This window comes from Coturnix japonica, chromosome 3 (genome assembly GCF_001577835.2).
Source record: "Coturnix japonica isolate 7356 chromosome 3, Coturnix japonica 2.1, whole genome shotgun sequence".
In the NCBI taxonomy this organism is placed as follows: domain Eukaryota; kingdom Metazoa; phylum Chordata; class Aves; order Galliformes; family Phasianidae; genus Coturnix; species Coturnix japonica.
This window is the reverse complement of record NC_029518.1, coordinates 8,584,736-8,610,378: the sequence shown is the minus strand read 5'-3', so window position 1 is coordinate 8,610,378 and position 25,643 is coordinate 8,584,736. Positions and strand designations below refer to the sequence as shown.

The window sequence follows — 25,643 nt, the reverse complement described above, 5'->3', positions numbered from 1 at the left end:
ACTTAACTTCTGGAGAGGCTCCTGGGCTTCCCTATGAAGTCCTTAGGCATCAGCTCCACCACTTCATCTTTCACTTCCCTTAACAAGACTCATTTCCTCCAAGAGAGTTGCCTTTCTGCACCATTATCCTTCAATTGGGTCCCAGGTAATGTTTTTAAAAACCGACAAAAGGTGTGATTTTAAAATGCATTCTACAGAATTATGGCTGGTATTTAAATCATTACATTTTCTTTCCCCTCATTGTTTTAGCCTCCCCTCAAATTACCAGCAAGCCACAAAATGATATCCCCAGATGTACACGACTCCAAAGAAAACTAAGTATATATGTGTATATGCACTCATACATCTATAATTTCCCCCTTTAAGCACACCCAGTACAAAGCATGCAGCATTCTCAGTCCTGCACTGCCTGAACACACTACAGCAGAGCGTGGTGACTTGAATTTCTCTCCCTCTCTCTTTTGAATAAACCCGGCCATCTAACTTCTTTTTTAATTAACAAAATGCTCCTGAAGAGTCACTTCTGTACATTTTGCCTTTTTGGCAGTTTACCACTGAGGGGTCTCCAGCACAAAGGAAATTTTCAAGTGAACAATGCAATCACATCCTACAACGTTTGCACTGTTAATCACTGGGAAAAAAACCAACACCCAACCCACTGAATCCCAACTACTTCATGCCTGCAACTGGGTCACCTCACCCAGAGATGCAAAGGTTAAGCAGGAGATCTGGTTTTCACTTTGCGAATCCTGTAAATGACATCGCATGATCGTGCAAATGAAGCAAGGCGAGATGAGAAAATGAAGAGGAATGAAGCTGTATAATCTAATCAGGAGCCAACACGGGTTTTTCTTTATCTTCTTTTTTTCCCCCCTCTCCGTTGGAAACAAAGGGAAGCTTTGGTTTTAAATCCCTAAAACACTATCTAGTGCTTAGCTTTCTTTTAAAGCAACGCTGAACACACTCATGTCTATTTCACATGTATTTATGAATAGGTTCGTCTAAGTAGATATGCAAAAAGAAAACCCCTAACACCGCTGTTTAAAGGACACTGAAGCAGCTTCCCATCACTTCAGAAACTAAGTGCCATAGGACTGGAATTCTTGAGCATTTACACCTGATTTCTTTTTTTTTATTATTATTATTATTATTTTAATCTCCATCCTCTCCGGCCCACGATAGTGGCATTATTCCCCCCTTCTGAGTAATGAACCGCTTATTTCCCGACCCCCTGCATAATTAGCTGACCTCTGCCTTAGTTCATCGACTTTTCACCAAGGTAATGAATGGGAACGACTCGATCCTCGCGGCGCTTTCAGCAGCGCACGGGCTCCCTCCCCGCCCCTCTTTGCCCGCCGGGTCCCTAAGCGCCTGGCCCTGCCCTGCCCCTCTCCGCAGGACACAGCCCCGCTCGTCTGGCACCCCCGGCTGGGGCAGGGGGCAGCGGGGGGCGAGGGCCGGGGCTCTCCCGGCGGGGGACAGCGGCTGCAGGAGGCGGCGAAGAGAGTCCGGGGGGAGCAGCGTAGGGACCCCGCTGTCCCCGGGGGAAGACCCAGCGCCAGCCCCGGGCTCCCCCCTCCCCCACCTCCGCGGGAGCAGCGGGACGATCCCGACCCGGGCGCCCACCCCGCCCCGCAGTGAACCGAGCGGCGTGTCCGAACCCACCGTGTCCGCCTCGCAAGGAAGCCGGTGACCTGTAGATAGCGATAGGCACTGAATGATGTTTGCTGCTGCCGTGGAAATGGTGAATGTGATGAGCTCCCAGGCTGGAGGCTCCCCACGCCACCCCAAGGAGGCCGCTGAGCGTGAGCGGGACTATCCAGAGCAGCGCCAGGCGGCCCCCAGCGCTGCCGCCGCTACCCCCGGCGGGGCCCGGCTCGGGGCTGCCCCTGAGGAACCCCCCCATCCTCGGTGCGCGGCGGCCTCGGGGGGAGCGGCAGCCGCAGCGAAGGAGGCAAACTTTGGGTGGGAGCGCTCGCACACACGCAGCCGGGGCCGTCGGCTCACGGCACCAGGAGAGCCATCTCTTCCCTGCGGGAAAGCTGCCGGGGATCCTTTTCTCCGGGTCGTCTTCTACCCAAAACAATCCGAGACATAGTCAGAGGCGGAGAATCCAGGCAGGTGAGAGCCTCGGCAAAGAGGTGGAAGAGAGGAATAGCCCCGCGCTCACGCAATCGCTAGTTTTAGCTTTCCCGGGGCCGCCGCTCATTTAAAACAATACTCCACAGTTGCAAAGGTTTACGAGAGCGCCAAGCGTTCCCCCATCCTCAGAAATCCGCGGGGTAACCGACGGTGCCACATTGCTGCTAAGGAAGAAAAAAGGGGATGCCACTCCATCAGCCAGCGCCAGGAAAGCGGAGAAAAATCAAAGTGCTGCTCTTCCTTCCATTCATCTCCGAACTGGTGAGCCCCTCGGATCGGGCTCTCCCGGCGCGCACACGCACACCCGCTCGCACACACACACACACACAGGCACACGCACACTCGCACCCAGACAATGAGCGGGCTGCTCCGGCAAGCTCAGCGCTCTGACTACTGCCAGTAATACCCGAGGATGTTTGCAGGGAGAATAGTGCACCCTTATGAAAGAAGCTGGGAAAAAAAAATATACATATATAAAAAAATAAAATAACCACGCTCGCGAAGTGCAGGGCTATGCAAATCTGCAGTCTCCAAACAGCAAATCACTGAAGCCTGGATGCAATGCAGAGGACGAGCCTATGTTAAAGGAGGGAGGCTGAGTTCAGCTCCCACACAATCGCGCTCCGCTCGGGAGCTGCCAGAAGGCGGCTCGAGAGGTGCGGACTCAACACGGGCACTCTATGGGCTCACAGCCGCCCCGCGGAACGAGGAGAGCTCCCCTGTGGCAACGTCTAAAAACCCCGCTTTCTTCTTAAAAAAAGCACAATTTCGGGTCTTTTAATTGGCCTAAACTTCACCCATCAGACGTTTCCTGTCTTTTCGAGCAGCGGCTTTGGATTTCCACTAATTACACACATGGAGCCTAACAAAGAGTTTCTGCTCGGGGGATGGAGGTTGTAGTGTTTCGGTTTATTTTATTTCATTTATCTACCTTAATCCGCCACCAGCCGGGTTAGAAACGTCCCCGTGCTGATCCCCCCCCCCCCGACTGCGGGGCCCCCACTTAGCGGGAGGGGTCGCCACAGCCCACGGCGCCACGCGGGGCGATAACGCACGGAGGAGCGCAGCCCTTGCAGTACCGCACCTGGGCACAACAGGGTGTGAGAGCCACACGCTGCCTCTCCCAGCCTCCCGTAATCCCGTGCCGTGCCTTCGGCGGCATGAGATCATGGGTGCGGATGCGTGAAAGGGAGACGGCGAGCGGTGGGTGTGAAAACGCCTTTCTTTTTTATCCTTTCTCCCAATACGCTTCGCTATTCATTTCAAACGCAAACCGCTGCAGTTTGCTGAGGTACTTTCTAATTTGCACGGATGCGAGCCGAAGTTGCGAACCTTACTCAGCCGCGAAAGCTGTAGGAAAGGAAAAGCTTTTCGTCCTGCTCTGCTCAGCCCAGGTCGTTCCCCTGGGGTGCGACGAGAGCCCCAAAACCCTGAGCGGAGCCGAGGGAGCGGCTGCAGCCCCCGCCCTGCCCCGAGGGGGTGCAGATTTCCACCTCTAGGCTGGAAACATCGCCCTTCTGCAAGTATAGCAGAGCCTCTGGAGCAGATAGTAAAAGCCCTTCATACAACGATGGAAGCACTCCAGGGGGACAAACGATTGAAGCCACAGGCTTAGCACTCAGACCCACCCCAGGCTTCATGCGAACGCACATCTGCCCTGCTAACCCAGCTTGCAAAACGGAAGGGCAGCTTATAAGAAACTCAGGGACTTCTCCCACCTGTGCCTTTGTGAAGCCTTTGTGCAAAAGAAATGAGAATCTCACGTTTCCAACCTATCAGCTTGCAAGTGCTGTGCACTGTCACCTCTCCAAAGAGCAAACAAAAAACACACCAAAAAAATCGTCCAACCACCAACAACAAAACCCCACCGAAACAGTTCATGGTTTAAAAAGAAAATCCAACACAATAAAATCTCTCAAATCATTCCTCAAAGAAACACAGCCTGGATTTGCCAGCTCCTCTAAAATCCAAGCCCACAAAGTCTATTCCCTGTTCCTTCAAGCAACACGTTAGGAAACTTATCCACAAATACAACTGCTTTCTATCAACACAACTCAGAAAACAAAATATTTCAGTCTCTGGAACCACTCTTGGTATACTGTTGACAGGTTGCTTTAGTAGTGTGCAGTAGTAAACTGATGGTTCCTAATCATAGTAGGCAGCCTACCAATATTTTGAAAGACATACACTTCCTTGCAGTAGGAAGCCATACTGCCAACTGTGTAACAATACGGTTGGCACAATGAGTCTGAGCTGGCAAGTCCTCCATAGGCCATCTCCTGCTTGGCTCATTTAAGGTCACCATCATGAGCTCTGTTCTGCTACTGCTCAGTGGGAGTTTCCTTTTTGGCATTCAGAAAAGCAGTGCAGGACCTCTGTCAGGTTCCTGTTAGTTGTAGCCTTACAATGGATCTTTGTACAGATCCCTCCCAACCTGAGCTTAGCTTGTTCAACAAAATGCCATGCTTTGATGTTGATACAACTGTAGGTCTTTGTATTCTTTGTCTTGTTAGGTCATATAGTTGGAATAATACAAGGGTTAGTTGTAATTCTAGAGTAAATAGAAAGCCAAAGGGCATCTAAGGAAAGACTCACCAATGCTGAGGCTCTCAGTTAAGATGGATGCTCACCAACATTGAGGCTCACCACAAAAACTCCACAAAGGAGCAATCTCCAGAAAGAGATGCTACCTTAGTGGTGGTCAGCCCTTAAATGCGATCTAGGAAACGTGGAGTCAACCTCCACCCCTTCTGGGAGCACAGCTGAATTACCTTCACCTGTGCTCCTGCAGCTGACTTGTTGCTTGCCTCTGATGGTTAATCAGAGGTTCAGGCTGTGATCAACAGCTTCTCTTACATAGGTGCATTTATTGCCTGAGTTTTTACCTTCATCATGGAGGCCTACCTAAAGTACTTAAATACCGAGGACAAGTGAATAAAATATTTACATACTCCAGAAGTACCAAATCTAATATTTAAATGAAGATTTAAAAAAGTGTTTAAGCGCTCCCATTATTAAATGCATATTATTTACGCAGAGCATGCACATAACCACCACTAAAGATTCTAGTTCAGATTTTTGCTTGGATAATACTTAGAGCAGTTCTATTTTCTTTTCATCCAATAGACTGTATACTTGGAAAAAAATACTCTCCAGAAGAATGGTGATACATTGGAAAAGGCTGCCCAGGGAGGTGGCAGAGTCACCCTTCCTGGAGGTGTTCAGGAACCATGGAGATGTGGCACTGGGGGATGTAGCAGCAGAAATGGTAGGGGTGAGTTAGCAGTTGGACATATTGACCTTAATGGTCTTTTCCAACCTTAATGTTTCTATAATTCCTTGGTTTCTTTTTTAGGTGTTACATGATGTTAAATGCTATTTAGGGGCCTCTAAATGGATGTATTGTTTGGCTTTTGTGTCCTCAGCAGCAAATCTCCACAACCCTACTTAGGCATCTTATTTAGTTACTTGGTGAAAATGTGAATGTGGAGGCACATACCTAAGCCGGCATCCTTTTCTGGATCTGGCCATGCACTCCTATACGTGCTAGTTTTAATGTCATTAAAATTAGAGAATACATTTGGCATTTTCCTGGCGCTGCACTCTGAACCACAGAAAGAAACAAGAGGACTATCCAAGCTTCAAGTAAGCGAAGGATCTAATGCAGTAATTGGGTGAAAAATGGGAGAAATAATTTGTGGAAAACAGCACAAGAACACTGAAAATGGAAAGGATAACAGAAAGGGAAAAGGAGGTTGAAGAGTTAAGTGTGCACGAAAACAAAATAAGGATGGGAACAGAAAAGCAAAAGAAGGAAATGCGAGAAAATAAAATCCCCTCTTGATTAGGTTTTGTGGTGTGTTTTTTTTTTGTAAGCACTTCTTTCTAATTTGAAGCAAATCTTAGTGGTAAGATACTTCAGGTCTTTTCATGTTTTATTTAAAACTCTTAATTGGGAGCCTTAGCACTCAGAGTTAAGCTTTTTAATGAAAAGTTGAAAGCATCTGCAAGTAAACATTGCAAAAACCAATGGTAAGCACCATTCTCTTCTTTAAAATACTTTCTTTTTTACCCCCTGCTGACATAAGAGTGAGTATGAATCTCTGTTAGCTGAGGACTAGTTGAAGTTGAAATAATCTGACTGCAATTCCCAAGGGCACGGAATTATGTATCCACCACAGTCAGCACTGCCATATCAGGCTGTGAAGGCCTCAATCCCAAGAAGGAAGAAGGGGAACAGAAAGGTAGTAAACGGAGTTTGTGTAAACAAATAAATGTCCTATTATAGGCACAGCAAATAAGCTGTGACAATAAACTACAGTGATCACACGGTAGTTTTCAGTATTTTGGAAATGTGCCCAAACCTTAGCTCAGTGAAGCTAATTTAATGGAGTTGTTTTAACCCCATTTAACACTTACCCTATGCAGGTCACATTGATAGTAAATGTGACTTTTAATCAAGTTATCTCTACCAAGTGTTCTATTAATACCAGTAGCTGCCTAGGTTTATGAGCAAGAATATCCTTAATTGTAAAAACACATCTTTTCCTCGTTTCTTCTACTGAGCTATGCCATTATCCTATAAATGCCAAATGCTCCCAACTAAGACTTACAAAAACAAAATTACTACTTCCACGGGTATAATTCACATTATTTCACTGAACAAAATGGGCTGTTTCTTGCTGGTACAACTTTATGCGCCCACATCCTGATTCTTGTCAATGTAGTTACATCAGTTAAGATAAACGACGTGGCGACACCAGCAAAGCTTCAGTGCAGACCATGCTTTAGGCTAGCAGAAGTTGTCAGTTAAATTCAGGGCTCCTTTAGGTTAAGTGCCTTCTTATACAACCAGACTTCTTTGCCGATCTCTACTCGCCAGAGATGAAATCCCACACTTTATCCTGCAACATCTATGCATAAACTCCTGAAGCTCAAATATGTGTAGCAGATTTGGATAGAAAAGAGCTCTAGAAATATGTGTTTGTATTACAGAGAATGCTGTTCAATGAACACTCTAACACATTTCCTGTCTTTTCCTACCATAGCTTTTCTCTGCTGCTATGTATGGAATCACATTTCATTTCAAAACTTACAGAAACTGTGATTGCAATTAAGCAGGAAAGAATTTATGTTCATATGTCTGACAGACAGTAACTTAGAGGAGAAAATGTGCAAACTATCAGGTTTAACCTATCAGCATTTACTGTTATAAACTGCGATAAATTTCAAGACCTACAGCCAGGATCTTCCAATAATACAGATGTTGGATTTGCCATTGAAAGTGTTAATTTTCTTTTTTTAAACAGCAGAAAGCTGTTAAAAGCCAAGGAGTTGCAAGATACAGAATTCAGGCCTGTCACCAGGGAATAAGAAACACAGCCAGTTTGTGTCCTAAACCCATGTAATATAGAGAAAGGTCAGAAACTTTTACTTTCGAAAGGAAGCCAATACAGTTTATCATATGAACTACTTGGAAACTTGGAAAGTAAAATCATAATTCTAGGAGAGATAGATGGAGTGTTTGTGTAGTCATAAAATGCACAGAAAACCCAACATTTGGTGAGAATCTAGCTTTTCTATCTTTTCTTTTTCATAGATAAATTATATCATATTAAAAAAAAAAAAAAAAGTTGTCAATGAAAATACTTAGTTTGCTTTCTTTGTAATGAGGGTATTTTCTTTCTATGTATTGTAAATAAATAAGTCCCTCCACAGCTACTTTCTGTCCATAAATCTGTCCATCCAAATAGGCTTTAATCTTCATATTACGTTTCTTTACTCCGCATGAATAAAGAGAGCAATAACCTCTTTCTTTCTATTCCTTATTCTCAAAAGCAAGCTGATTTTGTGTCTTCCTACTGAAACCACTCATAAGCCACATCCTTTCAGTTTAGAAGAAAAGGGACTGGTTGGAGGACATTTTCTAACATGGAGCTGACTCTGAAAGGAAGCTCCCTCTTGGTTTGAAATCACCCTGGTTGGTCCATCAGTCTTAAGGGCACTTTGCCAAGTCCATGCACTGCTGCTTGCATTAGCCCTGCTTTGACTTGCTGTCAGGAGGATGGCTCATATTCTACTGGAGATGTCTTTTGCTGGCTGCCAATGCTGTAATGCCATTCAATTTTGCGTTTTCTTTAATTTTTTTTGGTCTGAATTTGCAAAAGGCTTCTAACACTTTGGCTAGGTTCCCCCTTTTAATTTCAATACAAAGCCATAGGAATTAAGGCCAAATCCACATGTATATACATGGAGGCATTTAAGAGATTCGTTGCCCTGTATAAAGCAAGGCAGGCTGTACTCATTCTCTCTGGACTACCACACTAGCACTTAAATCCATCAGTAATTAGATGGTTGCAGAACCTGCAGAAGTCTCTTTGATTTCTAGCAGTACTATCACAGGAACTGGCACTGCATTGCTACAGGACAGGGAAGTCCCCGACTGCAGCTTAAATGCTGCTAATTGGAAGACAGATAATACTCTGGACAGGAACAAAAACCAAACAACCAAAGAAAACAACAACAACAATCCTCTAAAACATGTTGTAAATCGGTCATCAATGGTGTTTGATGAGATCAGTGGTAGATGCCAATAACAGAATCCAGAGTGGTACTCTTCTGTGACCAGTACAGCTTACAAAGAATAAGTGAAGCATACTTCTTTATAAAGATCTTCATAAATAGGAGAAGTCTGTGTTTTGGGTTGTTGTGTAGTTCCTGTTACGATTCAGATAACAGCTGGGATATTATGCGCCATATCAGGACCAAGCTAAAACTAAAATCCTAGTGCAATGGCCCTAAGATGGGAAATTGAATTTGAAGAGCTTGCAATAGAAAGCTGATTGTCTTTTCTTTGGTGGGAAGCCCACAGGTACCAGAGAGAGACTTAAATGATGGAATGCCTAAAGCTAAGAACAGTCAGGAGACATGGTCTTATTACAGAAGGCCCAGAGGAGAGGCACAGGGATGATCACAGGGCTAGAGCATCTCCTCTAGGAAGAAAGGCTGAGAAAGCTGGGATTGTTAGCCTGAAGAAGAGAAAGCTGCAAGGAGACCTTATTGTGACTTTCCAGTACTTAAGGGGAGCCTGCAGGAGAGCTGGAGAGGAACACTTTATCAGGGTAGGTGTACAGTGATACAAAAAGGCTTAAGACTTTTAAATTAAAAGCGAGTAGATCTGGATTGCGTATCAGGAAGAAATTGTTTACTTGGAAGATATTTAGATACTGAACCAAGCTCAGAGAAGCTGTGGACGTCCTATCTGGAGGCTTTCAAGGCCAGGCAGCCTGATCCAGTGGGAGGTGACCCTGCTCAAAGCAGGGGCTTCAACTGGATGATCTGTGAGATCCTTTCCAACTCAACACATTGTATAATTCTGTGAATACATTCTTAAGCATATTTTCCTGACATGATTTCTAAGGTGTCTCCCATCCCGATTCATGATTGTTTCCCCTATCCTTCTAGTTCTTGGAAGAGAAGACAACATACAGTGGAGTCCCACCCACTGCATGACCTAAACATGTCCTGTCACAATTTTAACGGAGAAAGAAAATGGTAAGGAACATCTTGCTATCATTCTGTCCACTCATCAACATGCTGCTTCAGATCCCAGACAGCTGTACTGATACACATCAGATGTAGAAACAACCACAGTTTAAAGCAGAATAGTAAGAGGACAACATTAACTTTTGGCATTCATAACTTCAAAATGTCCAAATAGTCATTTAGTTTTAAGCCTTTTGTTTGTTTGTTTCAAAGAAAATGCATCACTGTTCTGCAGAAACTGTGTTTGTAGTGCCAAGCAAATGTCTATAGCTGAGTTATGAACCTCTGAACATGCAGGTTTAAAATGGAAATGCTGACAATCTTAAATGCAGTGGCAAAAATACTGTCACTACAATAATCCTTGTAATCTAATATATTAGCCCTGAGGGAATGCAGAATTCAATTGCTGGTCTTAGACAGCCTTTCCGAGGCTCAATTCAAATTGTATAATTATACTATATCCTTCAAGTTCTTTAAAATACATTCCAAACACGGTATTGTACATTCCAAAATATTTATTCTTCAGAGATTGATTTGACTTTTTTTTTCCTCCCGCTTTAAAGAGAGATATATGACCTCAGAGGCATGTGAAAAATCATTAATAAAGTTTACAACGTGTGACACTCTTTTGTGTGTGGAAGACTTACTTTCTTCCAGATTTTCTCAGTTATGTTGCCAAGATGATTCCCCCAGAGAGCCACGTGTTTATCTTGACAGGTGTCAGTGAGATCTGTGGAATCTCAGTGGAATTGTTACTGGTTGCTTTGAGGTACAGTAGAAAGTATTAAGTCTGCAAACTAATGAACTTAGCTTATTACATCCTAAATAAAATAAACCACAGACTAACCTGGATTACTCTGCTAATGTCCTTCTAATGAAGCTTTTATTGGGCATATGGTGTGGTCTTGTTATTTTTCTCATCTAGCTAGCACAAGCAAAGCCTCAAAATAAAACCTACATGTTCCATTTTTGTTGTATCAGAAACTCACTAAGATAATTATTTTCAAATTGCTATTTTGCTAGCATAACCTTTGATTAACTTACAGGACTAAATGGATAAAATAAGTAAAAAAAAAAATAGGTAATTATAAGAAACAGGAATCACTGTTAGTAGAGGAAAACACAACTTCTGCTGTTACAAAGGGAAAAATATAAACCACAACTGCTAAGTTTTAATTACTTTAAAATGCACTCTGTGACCTGTCATGACAATGTCAGAAAATCACTAACTAAACACTGTAACTTCTGAAGTTAAATTATCATTCCTTAGTTACAGTCTATTAGCATTTCACATTAGAAGTGATTAAAACAATAGGTACTTTAACACACACACACACACAAGAGGAAAAAAACAAAAGAAAAAAAAAACAAAAAAAACCACCAAAAAAGTGGAGTTCTAAGAAAAGTGAAACAAGATAGTGTAATTTCCAGCCAGCTATGCCTTTTGTTTCTATTATCGCTTTCTGTCTCTCTATGTACATATGAGGTCAGAATACAAGGAAAGACACTCTTTAGTTACATTCATCTTCTGGAAGCCCACTGCCGAGTTTAGGTATGAGCTTATGCCAGCAATCCGAAGAACAGAAAAACCACATATGTCTTCAGCTTTGATTTACTGTTTCAAGTCCTTAATTTCATTTTTTTCTGTTTCCCACATACACTTTTGCTTTGCTTCCATATTTTCAGAAGCCCATTTGAGACAAAATAGCCCAAGCTCCCTCCTCCCTTTATTTACTTCAACAACAAATTAACAGTCAAGTTTTCACAGAGGATAAGAAAATAGATACAGTGAAAACAGAGGGAGAACACAGTTTTTCTTTTCTTCAGCACCAGCAGCCAGAAACAGTATGAAAGCAATGGATCATGAAGAAAAGCAATTTCCTACTTCAGGGATTAAGCAATGCCCTCTTTTGTAATGTTAAATGAAAGTTCTAGCTTTTATTTTTTTTTTCCCCAAGTAATACTGATTTCTTTTTTTTTTTTCCCCAATCTAAATAAATAGTCACCAGAGAAGCTCCAACAGTCCTAAACACCTCCCTTCCTAGCCAATCAGTAACACAGATAAAACCCTTCATGTTGCACTTCTTTGAGTGGGACTATTGGTAGCACAAGAAAAATTAAGCTGTTATACAAGCCAAAGATAATTAACTTAATGAGGGAGAATATCCAGTGATACACGTCCTGTTCTTTTCCTAATGACAACGATAGGTGATTTTAATGGAGAAAATACAGATAATTTGGTTGAAGTATTGAAATAAAGGCAGGTACCCACATAGTACTGCCACAGTACATTTCGCATCCAGTGGTCCCATAATATTATGTAGTGCTGTAATGATATATTGCTTGGCTATCAGATGATGTGTTATATATACCTGTAACATCCTTCTTTACCCTTTGATAGTATGGATTAGATGGAAGTCCTATAGCTGCTTCTGTCAGAGACTTGGGGCAGCCTTGGCCAGATCACCACAAGCCATTATCCACTTCATAGCTAATTGATAAGCCAAGTCAATGTTATCAGTCATAAGGATAAAGATTATTTGCTTGAGTAAGGCTTGGCAGAATTATATCCTTACCACCAATGCTGAAAGGTTTCAGCTGCTTTCATCTTCAAGCATTATTAAACAGTGCATTGCAGGATTAAGTCTTCTGCACGTATGAGCTTGTAACTATGAAGCTCTAATGAACGTTCAGTGTGGAATTAGAGCCAATACTGTGTTTAAAGCACTTGGAGATCACTTCATAATAAATGCCAATGTTTGGAATAATTATAGATGCGTGGGCCTTCCTCGGTTCTTACAGATAGATAAATGGGAATCCTGTGTATATTCGATCATCTTTGCTTAAGGGGACAAGTTGCATGGGAAAGGATGATCACTGTAAGTTGGCTTTATAGGACCAAATCTGTTCTCCTTAGCATATATGCAAGTAATACTTGCTACTGCAAAGAGAAGAGAAACAAAAAATCATTTAACTCATGTCCATGTCTTGTTTTTTAATGAATTTCTTAGATAAGACAAGGCGACTGTTATATCATTAAAATGAAGAGTCACAACCAACTTATCTTTCAAAACCAGGTTATGGAAGGAAAGAAAATGCAAGGCTTCTCAGCAGACACTTTATGGCTCTATCAAAACTTGCCTAATTTTGCCTGCTTGTTTCAGTGCATAATAAAAGGTGCAATCAGAAAAAAAGTACATGATGCATACATATTTTTAAAGGCTCAGAAAGCCAGCAGCTTTCTTTCAGCATTCTTAGATCTCATTTTGTTTCTGAGAAGGACAAAAAGGTCCAAAACAGATTTGTTAAATCTTTACACATGCAAAAACTATTATAAATTTCAGTATAAAATACGGGTGTATTGCTGGCCATTTTTGCTTACATATTTCAGCATTATTGCCCAGAAAAGCTTAGGGGCATAATACATACTGGCTTTTCATTAGGAAGTCTTCAAAAACCACCACATTGAACCACTATCCTATAATAGCTCTTCCAGATTTAACAGGATGTCAGTTCCTGGAGCTGTTTTTTCTTTGATGCACACTGAGCACTGCCAGTAATTTTAATCAGAATTATGCCATGCACTGGAGGAAGACAATCACATAATATGAATTATCACGGTTTTTCCATACCCCTGCCTCTTGCAGCAGTGTTGTTTTGTTAGTGGAGTTTGTACTGCACACGCTACTGATTTGTGGCTGCTTTGTTTAAAAAAGCTTGCTAATAGTCTTTCTCATGCAGAAATATCAAAGTGCTTTGCAAAGCATTGAGTAGAGCAAGAAAGAACTTCTGGTGAAACTTTTTTCCATTTATAACATGAAAAGATCTCAAATTATTTGTACTGATATAAAGAATACATATTAGAAAAATTAATGCATCACATTTAAAAATATATTTTATTTTGAAAATGACACTTCCTTTCATCACTATTTATTTATTTTTTAGCTGGGACTGAACACATTTCCTCCCAATTGCTTTTCAGAACTGTTTCTAAACTCAAAACCAGATAATTGCTATAGCTGAAAAATCACTGCACTTTACTCCATAAAACTCCTACTCTGAATAATACTCTACAAGCCTTCACCTCATCCTCACTCAGTTCCTACTGAAGTACTGAAGGAAGGTTAAATGTTTATATATATGCTTACAATGCTTGTTATTGAGTATGCTTACGTGGCTCCTGTAAGCTAGCTTTAATGAAAATATAATCTTTTTTATGAGAAATGTGAATCAGTGTTGCTACATTTAAACTAAAAATATTGGTGGCAAAGCTCAGTGTGACATGGGGACACACTACCTATATCACTTTACATAAACCCTCTCTGTCAAAAACCTAATGCAGATACACTCTGTGCATGGGGTAAGTTCACAGGACATATGATCTACATTTGGTGACATGAAAAGGTGACGTAACATGCCTTTTGTCCTATAACCTAACAAAAAGCTTGGGACCAGGATCCCTGTTTCTTGCTTTACCACTGCAGCATTTTTACTTGTGTTGTACAAGACAATGGCTAAGAGAAATTTCCCACTAGACATGCAGTCACATAAGAGGTTCATGAATTAGAGCATACACTACATGGTGCTGCCTTCTTTCAGGCTCTGATATGTATGCTCTGGTAGAAGCCACAAAATGAGAGTTGAAGGGCAGGATGTTGGGTGGTTTTAGCCAATGACCTGAATGGAACTGACACGAGACAAGGACCTGCACACAGTCTCAGTGCTAAAAACATTCCAACAAAATCAATGTGAGCTATGACTTATTAGAAACTATTCTTTATTCTCACCTACTTCATACTAACGATCAATTTATCATTAATGCAAAGAGATTTAGAACAATGTTTATGCCATTAAAACAAATATCCATTAGATATACTGTACATCCTCCAACTACATTTCCTTCTTGTGGAGTTCTTCCAGAAAACTGGATCTATATATGGCATAATATAATTATACTTAACTGATAATGAGCTATTGAACAGAGGGGAAACAGCTTACAATATTTATAACTTCTAAAGTTACTTCTCCAGTGAAGGAGGGCTTCAAATTATGCAATCTACTATATGAAAATGTTCCGGTTTTTGTTTTGTTTTGGTATGTAAAATATATCATTAGTTACTGTTTTCCTTTTTTTTTTTTTTTCCCCTCTTCCCTTCAAAGTACATTTATAATGTGTAAGCAATACAGTAAAGGCTTTCTTCCACTGAAGAAACTTAGAGATAAGCAGATTCACAAGATTAGCTTTTCAGAAAGAAAATTCTAGTTAAGCATTTGAAGATGTTTGCTTCCTCCTTTGCAGTACTGTTATGAGTTGGAAAATGCTGAATGCAGAAATAAGTAGCAGCAGGGAATTCCTGCACTACTATTCAATACAGACCCACTCAGTAAACAACAGTTAGGTTTTTATTTATTTATTTTTAATTTATTTAGAATATCTAATCTGATCCCTTCACCACTAAGGTTCTTGGTTACAACAAGAAGATCAGCAGATATCACAGAAACGTCTAGCCATAAATTCATAAGCTTCATTAATGATTTTTCTGACCCATATGAATATAAATATAAGGACTGAGAAAACCCAGCACTTTAACAGAAGCTTGAACATTATCCTCATCATAAAAGGATGAAATTCCCAGTGGTTGGTGCATAGCACAAGAACACTCCTAAACTACTAAATTCTTATCATTGGCACCTTGTTGTGGTAAACAATAAATGTATTTCTCTTCAAGATGAAGACCCTGTACATTTTCAATCAATAAATATTTGATAAATCCTGATCTTTTATTTTACCTAATAGATATCTGGGAGGGTAAAACAATCAGTACTTGTTTACTTTTTAGTGCCTGGTTTTAGTGAATGCCTCCATGCTTGAACATAGCTCAGGGTGACGCTGTGAGTTGGCATCTGCTCACAGCAGATTGGAACGTGCAAACACAAGCATAGGCTGCAAAAATATGAAGTAATTCTTTCCCTCAGCTCAGCATTAATAAAACCTCAGCAGGAATACCAGGAACAATTTTGGATATCTCACTCCAGGAAGACATGAGCCAATTGAGAGAACAGTGAGGAGAGCAACATGACCAGAGTCCAGAGAAGATGGGCTGTGCTATAGCTTGAAAAGAATGAGCTGAAGAGGAGACAACTGAGAGGGAACACAATAATGGCATTCAAATACATAAAAGGTGGTTTCAAAAGAATAAGGAAATAACTTGTTCTCAATAATGATAACAGATATGACAAAAAGAAATATGCTATATTGCAGCAATTAAGATTCAGGGTAGATATTATGAAAGCCTCCACAGTAAGGAGAGGGAACTGGCATAAAAGATTGTCTAGAAGATGGCAAAATCTCCATTGATAGAATTATTTCGGAACATCTTAGACATAAGTCTTTCTAAAACTATTCAAATATAATTGATACTCTTTTGTGACCAGGATGACATTCTGCAGTCCTGTTCATTTTTGTATTCCTATGGATAAGACTCCTGCCTGCAATCATTTGCACTGTAAATTGTTACACTGGAAAAATGAAAATATTTTCCTCCAGGCCTCCCTTTCACCTCCGCAGAGGTGGTGAAGAAATAAGTAAGAGTATATTTCTTATCAATACCTTCCTTTTCCTTATAGATGATGTTACTAGAGATGACAGGCCTATTTTTCAGTTTGAAGCAGTTCTTGGAAAACAAACAATGAGAAGAACAAACCTTATCTAGACCTACAGAAGAGAAATGAATTGGAAAATATATATATACTACCTCACCTTAATTTTCTATTCTAGATCACAAACAAAACAAATGAGCTCAAGAAAGAAGAAAAATGCATCAAGCACAGAGATTGCTGGTGAGTAGAAAAGAAAGGAAGCTGCATTGTGCCCTTTTAGTTTTAGAAGTATGCCCTGTGGTTTGTGAATGTATAGCAGACATAAACATTTGTGAATGCCACTTTTTAACACTGACAAAAACTGCATGATTAGACCTTGCTTTCTAAGACAGGACTGTATTATTTTCTATGACTTGTAAAAAGGCTGCATGCTCATGTTTGATAAATTACACACATGAAATTAAATACTCTCAGGCTCAGTGGGCTGGAGGGTATTTGTTAAATAGCTGTTTTCATGGATTTTAACCTTCAATCATATTGATTGGAAAACTTTCAGCTTCAAACCTTTTAATTCTCTACAAAATTATAATATTTCATTGAGCAATACTCAACAACTTGCTCTAGATGTTTTTTTGCTCTGTTGTTCATCCCTTAGAGGTTCAGATAGTCCAATATCCTGATGTCCTATTTGAACTTACATATGGACATTCACATCTTAAAATGAAGAAGCACTTGGTGTACAGAACAAAAGTGAACCTAAGCATGACTGAAATAACTTACTTTTAGATTTCAGATTAAAGCTTGAGTAAAAGTCATTTGCAATAGCTATGAGGAAGAGATCTGTTGTTCTTCAGGATAGGAAGAAGTAGAAATTCCCTATTTCTTCCAAAAGTTTTCTCTAAGTCTCTGTCAGTTACAGTCTAGACAAATCTACTAACATACATAATTTCTTCCTTCTCTCCATGGTCACTGGCATTGATGTTGGTGCAATATCCTCTTTCCACAAGTTACCTGCTGCTGTCATCTTCTTTAAACAGAAGGGCTATTGCTTTTTTGCCATCACATAAAATAACTCAAGATTTTTCTCTCGTTTATTAGATTCATTAGAGATCATCATGACTATTTAATTTCTTATCTCCAGGACACTCTCTTATCAGTAATTCCCCTTCTACAGTCCTTCAAAGAAAAGATTTCCTTTGATTCTTATTGTAATGGAATCCCCACAGCTTGAAAATAAAGCTGTTGCACCTGACTTCTCCACTACAGAAGCCTGCATTTCAATTCAGGAAAAAAAAAAAAAAAAAATAAAAAAAGTATGTCAAAGAACACACTTCAAGCATGGGAGTCTTTCCAAACACCTTTTGCATTACCTACTTCCTTCACAGTACTTTTCTACAGTTTCCTAAATACAGACCTAGAAACTACTGATCTTGGCTTATGCTTCTATTGCAGATACTTCACTAGTATAAAACATGTAAAAAACATTAAGCATATAAGCAATACAACACTCATAATGAAAATAATAAAAGGAAAAGAAATAAACAAACAAAACCACCCAAGCAGAACAATCGGATAAAAATAAACTTTAATTAAAGTCACAGCTGCAATGTCATAACCATCAAATTCAAGAATCAGCATCACTAGAGGATCGTTTTTTACAAGATCTGGGAAACACTGATGGTATTGAAGGGATATATGCAAAAAAAGTAGAATCAGAGAATGAAAAGCAGAGGACATAGAAACAGAAATCCACAATATAATACAAAATTACAAGCCAGGCTGGATGTGGCTCTAGGGAGCCTGGTCTGGTGGTTGGCGACCCTGCAGATAGCAGGGGGGTTGAAACTACATGATCATTGTGGTCCTTTTCAACCCAGGCCATTCTATGATTCTATAAAAGTAAAAAACTGGAACAGCTGTAATTCAGGCAGTGCACTGAAGTGACCGCAGAATATGTGACATCAAAACCTGGTCATTTCCAGTATTTTATTCTCTTAATATATTTATGAAATAGAAGTTAAATTTTAAGTGTTAATCTTCTTGAAAAAGAGCCAAGCTTTTTACATCATATTTCAGAAAAGCTTCAGTACCGAAATGGAATACGTTTCAAATGTAAAGATCAAAGTTATCTCATCCCACCCTAGAACACATAAAGTAAGAAATTATTTTAATCTAGAAGGGTTCTGATCCTGATTTCTCATACATAGGAAGCCTGACTTCTTGCCAAGATGTGTGAAAGAGCACACAGTCTCATTGATTCACAACTGTCCAATTATATATAATTTTTGCTTACTGCTCTTAAGCGATGAAGATTTTTATATTGTTATTTTCCCTCTGGTTTTCAGTAACCCAAGCAGCACTTGTTTCAACAGAACATCATTATGAGTTTCATTTCTTTCCAAATACATTTTCCAGTGAACAGTACTTGAAAAAAAAAAAATCCCACAAAACAAATTTATGAACAAAAAAATAACCCACATCAATACAACCATGTTGCACTGTTTACCCCCCTACAAAGAAAAGGCTTTCCTGCCTTCTTGAGTAGGCATCTAGCCTGCAGGGCTAATATTGACTCCTGGACTGATCATCACAGCTGTACGAAAGAGCATGGGACCACAAAATGAGAAGGAAAAAGAGTGAATGAGGTGTGTGTGTGTGTAGATGCTTGCTTGCATGTACTTCTGAAAGAGAAAAGATCTGGATTGGGGCTTGTGTATTGACTGTAACATTTCAGAGGTTCTCAGCAATCCCTAACAAAGTTTCTGCTCATAAACTTTCTTGTCTAATGAAATAAATATGGACATAATTTCATATTAATGACTGATAGATTAAATGGGGGAAAAAAAAAACCCCAAAATTATTTATAGCAATGTTTTAGCTTAATAATCATAGAATTCTGAGGCTGATTTAAGTCTTCTTTATAAATACATGCCTTCTTGCAGCTTTGTAAAACACCTATAACATATTTTAAGTATCCAGACCTACTACCAAATGATTAGTACTATGAAATTGTATTGAAGAACAGTCCACTAGAAATTATTTTTATTATTATTATTATTATTACTTATAGCCCTAGAATGGTTTTGAGGTAACAGTTTTTGCATCATACTTAATTTACTGATAGGCCCTTCAATTGAATCAATCCTTTTCTCTTCTCTACCCTCAATTTTATAAGGTTTCCTAAGCTATCATTTTAGGAATCTCACACATTTGTTTATAGCAGGTAGTAATATAAAGCACTTTTTCTGTATGCTAAGATAATTCCATAATCTTCTGTGGAGAATGACCTGTCTACTTCCATAAGATATGGTTCCTAATTTACACGTCTGTGATCTTCAGTGACTTGATATTTCCTCAAATTTTAAGCGTTTAATATCCTTTCCTATTAATTAATTCCTGTTTATGTTGGCCTGCTGCCATACAAATCCCAATTAACAAACCATACTCATCCTTAAAGTGCAAGCACTATAATCTCCATTTTCAGCTAGAGTAACACAGTTGGAATTTAGCCAGGGTAACAGGTAGTTGCTATTTTATGAATACTAGATTAGGAAAAGGAGCTCAAGTCATAGCTAGAATAACTATAGGAATCGAAATTATAAAATACATATGGAAAAATGTTGAACTGATACAAGTTAACATACATAAAGTTTTTTCAATATGTCAGTAACAGTGGACACAAGAGGAGCACCTGGCTGGAAAGTTAACTAAGTAGAAGCATAAACTCCATGTTGGTGTGTATTAAGTATTCTGCTAATGTAGGAAACAGTTTTTGCATTTTACTGAGAATAGGCAAACTGTCTTTCTGGGGAAGAGCAAATGCAGATAAAGTTTAAGCCAAATATTCCCCAAAATCTAATTTTCTATTATCCTAATGCCATGCAGATAATACCCCAAATAAAAATATTTTTTTTTCTGTCTTAGTAGATTGATATGATGCCATTTGAATTACAGCCCAGAAGGTCAGCCATATCTTGAACTGTATTGTTCCCCTCTGCTCTGCCCTAGTGATAACCCATCTGGAGTACCACATGCCTGCAGCACCCAGTACAAGAAGGATACAGAGCTGTTGGAGAGGGTCTAGAGGAGAGCCATGAAGATACTGGAGGGCTGGAGCACCCCTTCTATGGAAAACAGCTGAGTGAACTGGGCTTTTTCAGCCTGGAGAAGGCTGCAGAGACTTCATTGCAGCCCTCTAGTACATGAAGGGAGATTATAAACAAGAGGGAGAATGATTTCTTATATGGCTGGGTTGCGATATGATAAGAGGGAATGGTTTTAAACTAAAAGAGTAGATATTTAGATTAGATGTTATAAGGTAATCCTTTACTGAGGTGGCACTGAGGCCCTGGCACTGCTGCCCAAAGCTGTGGGTGCCCCATCCCTGGAGGTGCCCTAGGCCAGGTTGGATGGGGCTCCAGGCAGCCTGGTCTAGTGCAAGGTCCCATCCCACTGCCCATGGGATAGTGGCCAAAACTGGACAGTCTTGTCTTTAAGGTCGTATCTGATCCAAGCTATTCTATGATTTGAATGCAGACTATCATGCCATGACAAAACACCTATCTATCTGAAAAACAAAGCAAAATGAATTGTATTATGATACTTGATTTCATGAAATAGCATTTCCAGGATATTTTTTCATCTGGAAAGATCTCTAATTTCCTAGGTTCTTTTTTTTTTTTTTTTTTTTTTTTTCTTCAATTCTCCTTTAAAGATTTACTGCTAATTAGCCCTACAGATCTGTGTGCAGAACAGAAACAGCATCATTACTGAAAGACTTTTTTTCGTTTTTGTTTTGGTTGCTTGGGTTTAATGTCTCTTTAGTTTTCTTTCAATCTGTCATTTAGAGGGTCAAATTCTACTTCAAGCACAGAACTGTATACAAGGACACTTAGGTTGGGAAGGAGTTCAATGGGCCTTTGTTTCCATTCAAGTCTATGGGCACAGTTTCAGTGGCCTCAGAAACCAAGGCACACCCAGAAGTGGTTTAGTCACAGACAGGATGACAAAATCTGGAATTTGAAAGACTTGTGAGTTTACTAATGGGATCCTATCCTAATTACATTCTGCTCTCTTTCATACAGTGGTGGTGTTTTAGTTCAGTGCCATAAGTTAAAAAGTTTCTCTTGGACTGCATATTCAAATAACTCTGAAAACACAATGTGGTAAAATGCAGCTAGAAGAGACAAGAATCTTCCAGGCTTAGCTAAACTAACAGGAAAGCAATCTACTTTACATTTGGAAAAGAAAAAAAAATAAAAAAATAAAAAAAAAATAATAATAAAAAAATCAGCTGCAGTTACTTGAAAGGTTTGGAAATCATAGCAAACCATTTGGGGATTTGAATATGAAATCCAGACAAGTGACTGGAACATCAATACTGCATTAAGAAACTTTATAGTAAACATACTGAATTGTATTATCATAGCACAATCTGAATATAAAACATTGAAGAGTACTAAGGAGTTAGAGTCAAAGGACAGTGTAGTCACTGACAGATTAACTAACTGTTGGTTTTTATTCTGTAAAGTTTCTGTTACCAAATCCCACAGGTCATTCCATTAGTAAAGCAGTGCTCTTCTCTCCTGCCACATCAAATACAAAGTATTGGGGAAAAAAATCTGACAAATTGCATGAGGAATAAAAATAACCATCCATTACTACTTCTTATCACCTTCATATGATAGTTCCTTGCATATTCAGAGACCTGATGTAAGCAAAGAAAAGACCTTCAAATCATCAACCTGATTTATCAGGTCCTATTACTAAAATACACCCTTTAGTATCATGTCCCCTAAAAACCTCCAGGGAGGGCAACTCCACCACTACCCTGGGCAATTCCTATCCTTGACCACCTTCTCCATGAAGAAATTCTTCCTAATGTCCAATTTAAACTCCTCTGCCACAACCTGAGACTCTTCCATTATGCTCTTACACTTCTGACCTGAACATTTATCAGATTCCCCCTCAGTCTTCTTCCCCCCAGGTGGAACAGACCCAGGTTACTCAGCCTTATCTCATATGGGAGGTGCCTACACTTAATCATCTTCCAAACCAACCTTCCATTGGACTTCTTTTAGGAGATCCCTTTCTTTTTGAACCGGGGAACCCAGAAATGAACACAAAACTCTCCATATGCATGGTCTCACTAGGGCAGAGTAGAGGGGAAGGATCATTCCTCTTTCCCTGCTAGTCACACTCTTTTTTATGCACCCCTTCTTGGCCAGGACACACTGCTGGCTTGGCCACCCTGTCATCCTCCAGAACACCCAGGTCCATCTCCACAAAGCTCCTCTCCAGCAGGTCATCCCCCAGCCTGTACCAACAGTTATTCCTCCCCACGTTCAAGACTCTACACTTGCTCTTGTTAAATATCATCCAGTTCTTTCCTGCCTAACTCTCCAGCCTGTTCAGGTCTTGTTGAATGGCAGCACAGCCTTCTGATATGTAAGCCTCTCCTCACAGCTCATTAGTAGACTTGCTGAGGGTGGACTCTATGCCTTCATCCAGGTCATTGATGAAGATGTTGAACCAGACCAGACCTAGTACCAACCCAAGGAACTCCCCTAGTTACAGCCTCCAACTAGATTCTGCATCACTGATGGCAACCCTTCGAGCTCTGCCAGTTCAAGTTCTAAATCCTCCTCGCCATCCACTCATCTATCCCACATTGTTTTATAACAATGTTGTGAGAGACAGTGTGAAATGCCTTGGTGAAGTCAAGGTACACAATATCCACTGTTCTCTCCTTGATCACATTTCTGTTGCCTAATATAATGCTAGCAAATAAAGCACTTATAAAAAGAGATAGCAAAAAAGTGAAAGGATGGCTCACCTTCAATTCAGTTAGTGATGAGATTAGAATAACTGACAACTGAAAAGCACACTACTAAGAAGCTTGCCGTAAAGGACACATATGCTCTTTTGTGGCCTTTTCAAAGTAGTACTGTTAATTTTAATGGCATTTTAAAATCTTCACATACTTGCAAACTAGTCAAAAACATTATGAACTGCAAGGAAGTTTTGAATTAAGGAATCAGTAGGTTTGTATTATAAAAATATTTTAACAAATATCAACAACAAGCAATAAACACCAAATAAACTATGATATTGAAGTATTTGTAGTGAATGCAGAAAAAAATAATGAAATACTTAATTGTTTGCTATAACTCTATTTGTTTTAAAAGATTCTCTTGATTTTCACTCTCTCCAGTACAGGAACATGCAAACACAAACTAATTTTAACCAGACTCTTCAGGGAGATTAAAGTGAATACAGCACTTTGCAAAACTTGACAGACAATAGATGCAAAAGTGAATGCTTAAAAAGTCAAAACAATGGGTCAAGTCTAATCTTCACCTATGTGAATTAGGGTTTCAAGATGGAGTGTGATTCGTTTTAGAGCAACAATGAAAGCCGTATCACTGATGCTGAAAGGAAAATATACTCAACAATACTTCTATCCACCTATATTGCAAGATACCAAAATGCAAGCGGCATGATTTGATTCAATCTGCATCCGAGAGGTAAAAACACAATAGCATCCTTTTTTATCAGCTAACCAACAACTGATAACCTTGAGACAAATTACCTAAGAGTAAGTGGCTGCTGTCTTTTATGTTTTCTCCACAGGCAAATGCTTAGTCCTGTTTTGACTGTCTGTGTCTCACTAATCAAGCCAGGTCTGAATATACTGAGTATCTGTGAGAAAGGTAGCTGTGAAACAGCTTTGAGCAGAAGTACGCACATTTAAAGCAGCATTTGCCTCTGCAGCCACATTCAATTCTGTAGGCACAAATAGAGCTGAGCAAATAATTGATTCGCTGGCTTCTTTCCAAAGTCAAAAGAAATTATTGCCGTGGTTTATCTAAAATTATTTCTCCTAGCCAAATGTAAACACTTAGTACTTTATCATTTTAGGCTTCATTGTACTCTGAAGGTTTCAAAAACACTGTCTTAACAACAATACTTTTAAAAGCTGTGATTTAAGTATATATATGTATATATATATATATATAGCACATGATTTTAGTTGATGCAATTTAAATTCATTTTACACAAACTAATGAATTGTTTCAGCAGAAAGGAACTCTAACCCTTTTCATCTACCAGACTTCCCAGCCTTCAGGAGCACCAGGTATAGGTTCTGGACATCATTTGGCTTACTGTATTTCTGCAGGGCAGGTTGGGTCTTTAATGGTTCAGATTTGCCTGTGAACATTTGTTCCTTTATTGTCTCTGAAGATATAACCATCCGTACTGATTTGGGATATAATTGTAGGTAAGCATGGTGTTTGACCATCTGTTGCAGTATCTATAAAAAGATTTGTTCTTGTATAATACATTTAAATACCAATAAATAAAGTTAAAGAACTAAGAACATGTCAGTAAAGGACTTTCTGTGGGCTTAAACCTGTTCACTTTACTCATATAAACAGACCTACTATTTTGAAAGTGGCTTGCATATAATATACTGTACATCTCGCGTCTGTTGCAGTGTCTGCAATATTTCAGCCTACGTGGCACTGCTCTCCTTCTCTCCCCAGGCTTTGTACATTCATATGTAATTTTTTGACATTTTTGCTCTTATTTCCAATATACTCTATGATGCTGATGCAAACCGTATATTACCATGTAAAACAATGGTGACCAGAAGTTCAAGACAAATAGCAATATAAATAAGCTGGATCTTAAAACAAAAACAAACAAACACAAACTCCTTACTGTTTATGATTTTACTGTAAAAAGAAACAGAAAATTATCTAAGTAAGAGCTGATAGTTTCCCTTTTCTGGCCTTCCATCAGAATCACCTTTCTCCAAGTTGTGACTTGGAAAAAAAGAGGAAGTTTGAAAGCTTATGATAGTATCAAAGATGACTACAGGCAGGGGAAAGAAATACAGCAAAGCCTGTGAAATTCCAGAATACAACAGAGAGCCTTCAGGATAGGTGAAAGTCAGAGAATTAGAACCGATTAATGAAAAGCACACCGAGATCTCAACTTGTGTCTACTCAGACACCTTAACTTGCTGTGGAACTCTGAAATATTCCTTGATGTACCACCTTGAGTTTGCTCAAACACATATTGGGTGTAATTAAGAACCTGTGTTTGAGAGCCTGAGCTCTGAAGTCCTAGGGAAACTGAGCAAGCGTCTAAGACAAATATCTTAGTGCTCCCTACAGAGCTATTTACAAAGGAGTGGGACTCAAACTCTGAGCAAGGTTATCTACTAATCAGAATGCATCCACACAAAGAAACTGCCCAGAAAGCAAACCTGTTTAAAATAATAAAAAATTAAATAAAATAAAAAATAACCCACAATACCCCATAAACAGCAAAGCATCACTCTTTCCTTA

At 39.7% G+C, this 25,643-nt stretch overlaps 1 protein-coding gene across 38 annotated transcripts in view; it reads right to left on the bottom strand.

Moving 5' to 3' along the window:
• The window catches only part of NRXN1 (neurexin 1), a 606,274-nt gene that overhangs the window by 248,612 nt on the left and 332,019 nt on the right, over positions 1-25,643 (bottom strand). For 2 of the 38 annotated variants that reach the window (XM_015856875.2, XM_015856877.2), the window contains exon 1: positions 1,666-2,690. The exons of 33 other annotated variants lie outside the window; for them this stretch is intronic. In XM_015856875.2, the coding sequence (XP_015712361.1) occupies positions 1,666-1,906 (241 nt within the window). In that variant the 5' untranslated portion in view covers positions 1,907-2,690. Of the gene's footprint in view, positions 1-1,665; positions 2,698-25,643 lie in introns of those variants that run through there. 3 more of the 38 variants (XM_032443913.1, XM_032443912.1, XM_015856874.2) reach the window with 3 other exon arrangements.